General features: G+C 41.7%; 1 protein-coding gene across 5 annotated transcripts in view; it reads left to right on the top strand.

The window, feature by feature from the left end:
• GPSM2 (G protein signaling modulator 2) overlaps nt 1-9,231 on the top strand; it is a 36,138-nt gene extending 26,907 nt beyond the window's left edge. For 4 of the 5 annotated variants that reach the window (XM_081010766.1, XM_081010765.1, XM_081010768.1 and 1 more), the window contains 6 exons: nt 1,201-1,330; nt 2,204-2,274; nt 4,279-4,452; nt 4,957-5,107; nt 5,197-5,414; nt 8,634-9,231. In XM_081010766.1, the coding sequence (XP_080866892.1) occupies nt 1,201-1,330; nt 2,204-2,274; nt 4,279-4,452; nt 4,957-5,107; nt 5,197-5,414; nt 8,634-8,801 (912 nt within the window). In that variant the 3' untranslated portion in view covers nt 8,802-9,231. The remainder of the gene's footprint in view (nt 1-1,200; nt 1,331-2,203; nt 2,275-4,278; nt 4,453-4,956; nt 5,108-5,196; nt 5,415-8,633) is intronic. The other variant, XM_081010769.1, reaches the window with a different exon arrangement.
• Nucleotides 9,232-9,347: the final 116 nt, after the last annotated feature.

A 9,347-nucleotide genomic window follows, 5' to 3' on the forward strand; every position in this document is an offset into this window, starting at 1 on the left:
GCTGAGTTTTCCAAATTTGCTGGCATATTGAGTGTAGCACTTTAACAGCATCATCTTTTAAAATTTTAAATAGTTCAGCTGGAATACCATCACTTCCACTGGCCTTGTTATTAGCAGTGCTTTCTAAGGCCCATTTGACTTCACTCTCCAGGATGTCTGGCTCAAGGTCAGCAACCACACTACCTGGGGTATACGAGACATCCATTTCTTTCTGGTATAGTTCCTCTGTGTATTCTTGCCACCTCTTCTTGATGTCTTCTGCTTCTGTTAGGTCCTTTGCACCTTTGTCTTTTATTATGGAAATCTTTGTACGAAATGTTCCTTTCATATCTCCAATTTTCTTGAACAGATCTTTGGTTTTTCCCATTCTATTGTTTTCCTCTATTTCTTTGCATTGCTCGTTTAAGAAGGCCTTCTTGTCTCTCCTTGCTATTTTTTGGAAATCTGCATTCAATTTCCTGTATCTTTCACTATCTCCCTCACATTTTGCTTGCCTTCTCTCCCCCGCTATTTGTAAGGCCTTGTTGGACAGCCACTTTGCTTTCTTGCATTTCCTTTTCATTGGGATGGTTTTAGTTGCTGCCTCCTGTATAATGTTGCGAGCCTCCATCCATAGTTCTTCAGGCACTCTGTCCACCAAATCTAAATCCTTAAACCTGTTCCTCACTTCCACTGTGTATTCATAAGGGATTTGATTTAGATTGTATCTTACCGGCCCAGTGGTTTTTCCTACTTTCTTCAGTTTAAGCTTGAATTTTGCTATAAGAAGCTGATGATCTGAGCCACAGTCAGCTCCAGGTCTTGTTTTTGCTGACTGTATAGAGCTTCTCCATCTTTGGCTGCAGAAAATATAATCAATCTGATTTCAATGCTGCCCATCTGGTGATGTCCATGTGTAGAGTCGTCTCTTGTGTTGTTGGAAAAGAGTGTTTGTGATGACTAGCTTGTTATCTTGGCAGAACTCTATTAGCCTTTGCCCTGCTTCGTTTTGAACTCCAAGGCCAAACTTGCCAGTTGTTCCTTTTATCTCTTGACTCCCTACTTTAGCATTCCAATCCCCTATAATCCTCAGTACAATAGGGAAACTCAAAACGGAAGCCGCCTCAGAAGTTCAAGGACTGGGGTTTACATATTTGTGGATAGTGTATACAGGAACTTATTCAGTATGGATATGAAATTATGAAATGCTTTTGATTGCAGGTGGGAGATAAAACTGGAGAACTAACAGCTAAACTTAACCTCTCAGATCTACAAATGGTGCTTGGCCTAAGTTTCAGCACAAACAGTTCAATGATGACAGAAAATCAAATTCTAGATCATAGCGTGAATGGTAAATATAAACTTCCATGATTATTTATTAAGATTTATCTTAATTAATCTTCAACACTCATAGATAGGCTGATACTTTGTGAGATATACCTCTCATTTTACTTGGGGAAAGTTTAAGACTATATATTTGCAATGCAATAGGGAAAAAGTTTTGCAATCCTTAATCTTCAATACTGGGTCTGTTCTTATATTCTGGTTTTAGAAACTGTTTTGGGGGGAAAAACAAGCCATTTTTCTTTTATAAGCACACCTATACAGTGGAGTCCCTCAGCAGAACTAGGAGATAATTATTGGCGATCCCCCCCCCCCCCCCCCGGTGAAATCCACTGTAGAGCGCCTCTCAGCCCCAACACCACACACACATTGCAAAATACCCTAAATATCTGAAAGACCGCCTCATTCCTTACAGACCCTGCTGAGATTAGCAGAGGGGGTCCTCTTGGTAGTTCCTCCACCATCTGAGGCTTGGGGTGGTTGTGGCCTGTGACAGGGCAGTCTCTGTGGTGGCCGCTAAGCTGTGGAACTCCCCACTGAGTTGTATCTGGCAACTTCATTATATAGCTTTCAGGGAATGCTGAAGCTGCACCTTGGATTTTGACACTTCAGGTTTATGTTTTTAGGAGCCACCTTATTTTTATGGTTATAAGTTATTTTTATATTATGCTGTAACCTGCTTTGGGACCTTCAGGTGAAAAGTGGGAAATAAATACATAATTAAATCTTACCTTGCATGTAGGTGAGTTCTAATTCAATTATTAGTCTCAAGTAGTAATGATCTTTGTTGGTCATTAGACTTTAGAAGGTCCAGGTAATTTACCCTCATTGTACTCGTTATGAAGCTTTCCTTCAAAATAAACTATTTTTCTATCTTAAGGTGCAAGACCCCGAGTAGGACGCCGCCATAGTATGGAAAACATGGAACTTATGAAGCTTACTCCTGAAAAGGTTGGTGACTGGCTGAACATATTTTATGGGTTGGATCCGGACTACATTAGCTCCCACTGATTTTACAGGAAATGGAATTCAGCTAGGCATTATTAACTTAATATGGATTCAGCACATTAGTCTTAATTGTCATTCAAGCTATAGGGAGAGGGGATGTGGAGGTTGTGGCACTCCCATTTACGTGCCTGCACAGTGCTGACCTGCCTGCTGCTTTGTCCCCCTCTCTTTCCTGGTGAGTGGTGGGGGGTCAGGTCTCCGGCAGCAGTGCTCCTCACTGACCAGTCCTCTGCAGTGGCAACCTTTGGATGTTAGACTAGCCAGAACAAGTTATGCAGGAGGTGATTTTGGTCAAAATGGGAGAATCAAAATCTGTATTTTTAACTATTTCTGATTGATTGTGAATCTGGCAATAAATGGCACCACTTGTGTGTGCATCTATAGCCTTCTCCCCCTCCCCTGAGGTTGTCAATACCTTATGCTGTATTTGATGTTTATGATCTGTAGACCAAATCAGCTAAACTGAAGCAGAGATTTAGTTGATTGACTACATATCAGGGATAGAAAATATTTTTCTTCCCTTTGTCTTGAGTACTGTGCGTTATTTATTAAGCCATTGTTTACAGAAGATGACTACATGGAAATATCAGAAATAGCACTGAAAGAGAGAGAAGATATATGAGTAGAACAGTATTAAGGGTAATAATGTATGGTTCTGTAATTGAAGCATGCTACTGGAAATGAAGGGTACACAAGTACATCCCAAGCAAGATGGAATGATGACTGATTGCTGTGCAGTTTGATGTTCCCATTGAAAATAGTGACCATGATTAAGTTTGGTCCATTAATTTCAGTAGGCCTACCCCAAGCAAAACTTCGTTGAATACCACCCTTAGTCTCCACACATGGGGACTCAAAGGGTAGGAGAAAAAGTTAAAAATATAGAAGTTCATCTGTTGTTCCACTGTCTCCTCTTTGCTTCTGCTTCCTGCCACCCCTTGTGCCTCCACCCCCCCCATTTGCCTGGGGTCTCTCCTTTTTGCTGCACTTGATCTGTACACAGAAATGGGATATTTAAAAATTCAGAATACTTGTGTGTATCTGTAGTTCATGAACAATCGAAGGAGGCAGAGCTAATTTAAGCAGGGAAAGTGTGATGTACAATTAGTATAATGAAGAAGGAATTGGCATCACTGCATGAACTTAATTTTAGGTCTTAAAAATTTATCCTGGACAATTAGTTTAGCATAACTAAGTAATACCTGGGATCCATACTACTTTCCTGAATGTAGTGCAGTGTCACAAAGAAACATTAAAAGCGGCAGTATCTTGTCCCTGGGAAAATGTGACTACCCTCTTGCCCAAAATTTGCATGTCTATTATAGTGAAACAGGTTGTAGTGGATACCGCTTGTAATGTTCTAACTTGGAAGGCTGCTTAGAACTTCAAGAGTGTAGGAATTGTTGCCATAGCAGGCTTCTTCCTGATTTGATATGAGGTACAGTGGTGCCCCGCAAGACGAATGCCTCGCAAGACGGAAAACCCGCTAGACGAAAGGGTTTTCCGTTTTTGAGTTGCTTCGCAGGACGAATTTCCCTATGGGCTTGCTTCGCAAGACGAAAATGTCTTGCGAGTCTTGAGATTTTTTTTCGCTCCCCCCCCCCTTTATCTAAGCCACTTAGCCTTTAATAGCCTTTTAGCAGCTAATCCGCTAAGCCGCTAAGCCTTTAATAGCCGCTAAACCGCTAATAGCGCTAATCCGCTAATAGGGTTGCTTCGCAAGACAAAAAACCGCTAGACGAAGACACTCGCGGAACGGATTAATTTCGTCTTGCGAGGCACCACTGTACTTGAATTTTTCAAGCTCTGTGGAGATATTGACCCAAATTAAACCAGCCACTTCAGTGTTAGTAGTGTGAAAATTAAGGCAGGTAGTAGTATTTTGTGCCTGAATGAGAGACTTTCTTCTGGATAGTTTCTTGATATACATTGTCCCTTGTTCTCTAGGTTCAGGACTGGAACAGTGAAATTCTGGCCAAACAGAAACCACTAGTTCCTAAACCTTCAGCAAAACTACACTTTGTAAATCGGTTAAAAGGCAAAAAATACAAAAACATCACATCTTCTAAAGTGCTTCAGGATGCTAGTAATTCTATTGACCACCGACTAAGTTCACAGAAGGTATTTGTGAATAAATATTTAATTGCTTGAAAGAAATCTTAAAATTATAGTTTGAAAACCTTTTTTAGAAGCATGTTGGTTTAACTTGTTTGCTTGAGTTAAAAACAATCTTAGCATCATGATTAATGCTCAGGATGAAGGCAATTCTAAACATACTTCTTAGGAAGCACTTCTCATCAAGCTCAGTGGATAATTTCTAAATAAGCATGGTTAGGATTTGGGTGGAAAAATCCATTTGAAAATTTTGTTGGGTTGGAGTGAGAACTAAACATTTGATTATAAAACCTGTATCAGCTGCTCAAATACTGTGCTGGCTTTGTTAGGATAGAAATCGATGCTAGCGTCTTAGCCTTCATTGGCTCTTCTTCCCTCCCTCTTTCCCATGCTATTTATTTGTGCGTAGCTTTTTTTGTAACACGGGTAGAGGAAAAATCTCTCCTATTGTCTTCAAAAGTAACCAGTATAACTTTGGCCTGACTATTTTTTTATCTGACTTCTTAAAAGAACAGCCCTGATGTACCTGGAGATGAAGGGTTCTTTGACTTGCTAAGTCGATTTCAGAGCAACAGAATGGATGATCAACGGTATTGTTTCCAGGACAGGAACAGACTGGCAATGACAACTTCTTCTGCACCATCAAGAACATTGAAAAAATGTAACTAATTTTAAAATGTGTATAATTCCCACCTTCTGACAGAATAGAATAAAAGCAGCATAATTATTTTCTTCTTCATCTTTCTGCAGCCTTTTCTACGTCCATGGTCTCACCTCACACTGATGAATTTCTAGATCTTCTTGCTAGCTCTCAGAGTAGACGTCTAGATGATCAGCGAGCCAATGCCAGTGATTTACCAGGACTTCGTCTTAATCAGCGCAACAGTCAATCGGTCCTTGGCCGCTTGATGGCCAGTAGCAATAGTGAACCAGATGATGACTTCTTTGACATTTTGATAAAATATCAGGTAAGTCTTGTAAATGGTGCTCTACATAGTATGTCATGTTTTGTAAACTTTATGCAGCATGATGGTGCCATCTGGTTTCAGTGGGTTCTTAATTTTTTTTTTATTAAAAAGTTAATGAACGCTCTCTGATAAATCTTAGCATTTTAAACAAAGCTCGTGGTGAGTCACCCTCAGATATATTCTTAAAATCAAATAGCTTGCCAAAATGCTGTAAGCAGATAAGGAAAACTTGAACTCAACTTACTGGATTTATAAGCAATCTAAGTTAGTTGGATGAGAAATAAGCAGAACATGCTCTGACTTGAGAATACAGCCCTCTGCTCATTTCTCAGCTTCTGAACAGACTTTGCCTGACCCTCACAATTGCAGATTTCTTATGAAATCTCATTTTTTTCTCCCTGTTGAAATGACACTACATGTTACTAGAATTTTGTTTTAAAAGCCTGGATTGAAAGGAGTTTTCTGTATCAATATCGGCCCAGGACCGGTATGAGGGCTAGACCACTCTGGAGTCCCTTTGGCACCAGTGTGCCAAAGGAAAATCAAACTGCAGCCGGGCACTGGTGGCAGTTTCACACGCAATATACCACCAGGTGAAGCCACCACTGCACTCTGGCCATCGTACAACTGAGGGCAAGCTAGCTTGTTCCTCCCTTGGCTGCCTGCCCTGCAGCAGAGAAGTCTAAGGGAGCCCCCACTCTGGCTCACACAAGGCAGAGACGTGGTGGGTGCTCTGCTAGATTTTGTCTGCTGAGGGGCAGGCAGCTGTGCACCCCAAAAGAGGTAGCCCACACATGCCAAGGTGGTGGTGAGGCAGGCACCTTGGCAGAAGGGGTTATCTCTTTCTCCCAGCCCAACGGGTGCACTGCATCTTTACTCCCAGGGTGACTCACCACACTGGGAGGAAAGGCAGACCCCCACCCACCAGGGCGAAGGCAGTCAGATGAGGGGTCTTATGGGGCAATGCAGTACAAAAAAGTGCCCTGTGAGCTGGGGGGACATGGGGCTTGGTCAGCTGGGGGTCAGCTTGGTTTTACACCTTTGTGCCCCCCAGATGGGCAGCGCATGTTCTCTCCACACCAGGTGTTGGGGCTGGAGGGACTTACTCCTCCCCCAGCACTGGGAACAAGCTGCATTGACGCCAGACTGTAATGTTTGGCTGGTGATACATTGTAATATAGAAAACCTGGTATCGGCCAGCCCTACTTCCCAAGCATCTAACAACTAGCTGTGAATCCTGTGCAAGGGAGGAAAGTTATTTCGGTTGAAATAAAGTTTACTATAAAGCAAGTGATATTATTAAATTACCTAAAATGTGCAAAATATTTGCAGACTATTAAACACATTTCTTGACAAGGTGAAGGAGTGGCTAACATAATATAGTGAAGGAGGCTTCAAATTATAAGCAAACTGGGTAATTCAGTTTTTATCTAAAGTGCTCTGACTTCATAAGGACAAAATGCAAAAGAAGCTCTAGAGTCTTTCCATGACATAACTGACTATTCCAAACAAAGAGCTCATAGACTAAGGGTCTAGTAGGAAGAGATGGTTTAAATATACCGTATTTTTCGCTCCATAAGGCGCACCTGACCATTAAGGCGCACCTAGTTTTTAGAGGGGGAATTCAAGAAAAAAAATATTATTTAAAGGGAGCACTGAGTAGAGCCTGTATGCATCCCAGGCTTTGCTCAGCGCTCCCTTTCAAGAGCCGCGCAGAGCGTGTGTGCAGCGCTTGCAGACCTTTCCCCGAGGAAAAGTCAGTGACGGGCTGCCCTTCTCCCTCCTTGGGGAAAAGCCCCCAAGAGCCGCACACACGGCTATCCCTAACTTTTGCAGGAGGTGGGGTAAGTGAGAGAGCCTCGCTCTGTCCCTTACCCCACCTCCCGCAAAAGCCAGGGATAGCCGCGCTCCACAGGGTAGCGGGATGAAGGCTCCCCGCTGCCCTGCGGAGGCTTCACGGGCTGCCACAGAGCTGCTAAGGAGCTTGTCGGGGCTGGCTGGGGAAGCCCGGGGTTTTCCCCCCCAGCCCCAAAGAGCAGCTCAGGGAGCAGCAGAGAAGCTGCGCGCAGCCTTCCCGCTGCTCCCAGAGCTCGTCGGGGCTGGCAGGGGAAGCCCCGACCCCCTCCCAGCCCCAGGGACCACACATTCGCTCCATAAGACGCACAGACATTTCCCCATAGTTTTTAAGAGGAAAAAAGTGTGTCTTGTGGAGTGAAAAATGCGGTAGATTAGGAAAATTTGAAACTATTTTGTTCTTGTGTCACACTTTTCCTATCATGAAAGGTACAATATGTTAGCTAATCTTTCAGATAAGCAGTTCACGTCCCTTCTTAAAATGGGTTCAGGTTGTGTTAGACTTTAAAGTATATGCTCATGCATACCTGAAAAGGTGTTCCTCTCTAATCTGGGCTAAGGCCTCTGTATCCATTCATGGTACACACTTCGGTGGAGTTCACTGCTCTGGCTGGGAAGTGTGACAAGATGCCAGATGAGTCCTTTATTCTTCTAGCTGGCATCCATTCTTCTCCTGTATGACAGATGCTGCATCAAGACAACCTCCCCACACCCATGGAAACATTGGCAGAGACTTACTGGATTAGAGACTTTAATATGCATCACTAACTTGTTCTAAGCAATATTTCCAAATTTAAGCCAACCCCCACCCCCCAAAATGACAGGCAAGCTGCTATTGTTTATTATATGTGAAAAACCAATAAAAAGAATGAGAACAAGAACTCACCACATTGTTATCCAACAGTAACCATGGAGAATAGCATACTGACATGTTCAAAAACACATATCCTATCACTTAAGATTTTCCAATTTTTTCTAGCACTTGTTTTCCAAGTGTATTTGCTGTGGAAGTAAAATAGTTTTTCCAGGATTTTGGTCTACAAAATCTTTTAACCAGCTTCAATTTGGCCAACATCTTTCACCATGTTACCAAATCAAAAAACCCCCACCACAATTCTTTTCTTCCTTTGTCACTTGAGGAACAGACATAGTTGTGCTATATTGCTGCTTCTATGAGTGAATATTCAATGTATATGCTGTTTCTGCTGGGAAAGGACAGGAAACCATGGCTGACAATATTCTGCCAAAATGTGAATGTTACTACTTTTAATAGGTTTAACATGGGCAAACAGGATGAATTGAACTGTGGAATGATTAAACAGTGGATTTTAGCTGTAACTCCTATCCTACTTGTTTTGATTTTAGGGCTCTAGACTAGATGATCAGAGATGTGCACCACCACCAATCATCACAAAAGGACCAACTGTACCTGATGAAGATTTTTTTAGCCTTATTTTGAGATCCCAAGGGAAGAGAATGGATGAACAGAGAGTCTTTCTACCCTCTGATTTGAAGAGGGTAAATTCTAATTAATGGACTTCTTCAAAAGCACACCGAAGAGAAACAGATGGATTGTGTAATACTGGAATTCCTTTTTTTTTAATAAAACAGGAAACAATGCCTTTAAGGGGAAAAGTTTATGGTACAGTTACTGCTGCCACAGCTTGAAAAAACATATCTAAAAATGTTTGTAAAAAGCTCTATAGAGCACTGTTTCAGTTTTCTCTCTGTAAATATTTTTTTGTTTCATATGGTTTAGTGTTTAACGGTACTTTTCACATGAGCTTATGGAGAAAAATCCAGCTAAAATTATGTAATTAAATAGGAAAACTCTAGATTTAACCTCAAAAGTTTTTCTAACATCTAAGAAGTATAGAATGTTCCAAAACAATTGACAAGTATTACATTGTTTTTTTTTAAAAAAACACACACAAGAAAAATAAATATTTTCATACTAGCTAAACCTGCTGTTTTGTCTGTAAGTAAATGAACTGATCCAAAGAGAATGCCGTTGGTTCTTAACTCAGATAAGTTCCTTTTGTGGTAAGGTCCTATCTCCTACCCACCCTGGAGTTTTTT

This window comes from Podarcis pityusensis, assembly GCF_964106645.2.
Source record: "Podarcis pityusensis genome assembly, chromosome: 6".
NCBI classification, from domain to species: domain Eukaryota; kingdom Metazoa; phylum Chordata; class Lepidosauria; order Squamata; family Lacertidae; genus Podarcis; species Podarcis pityusensis.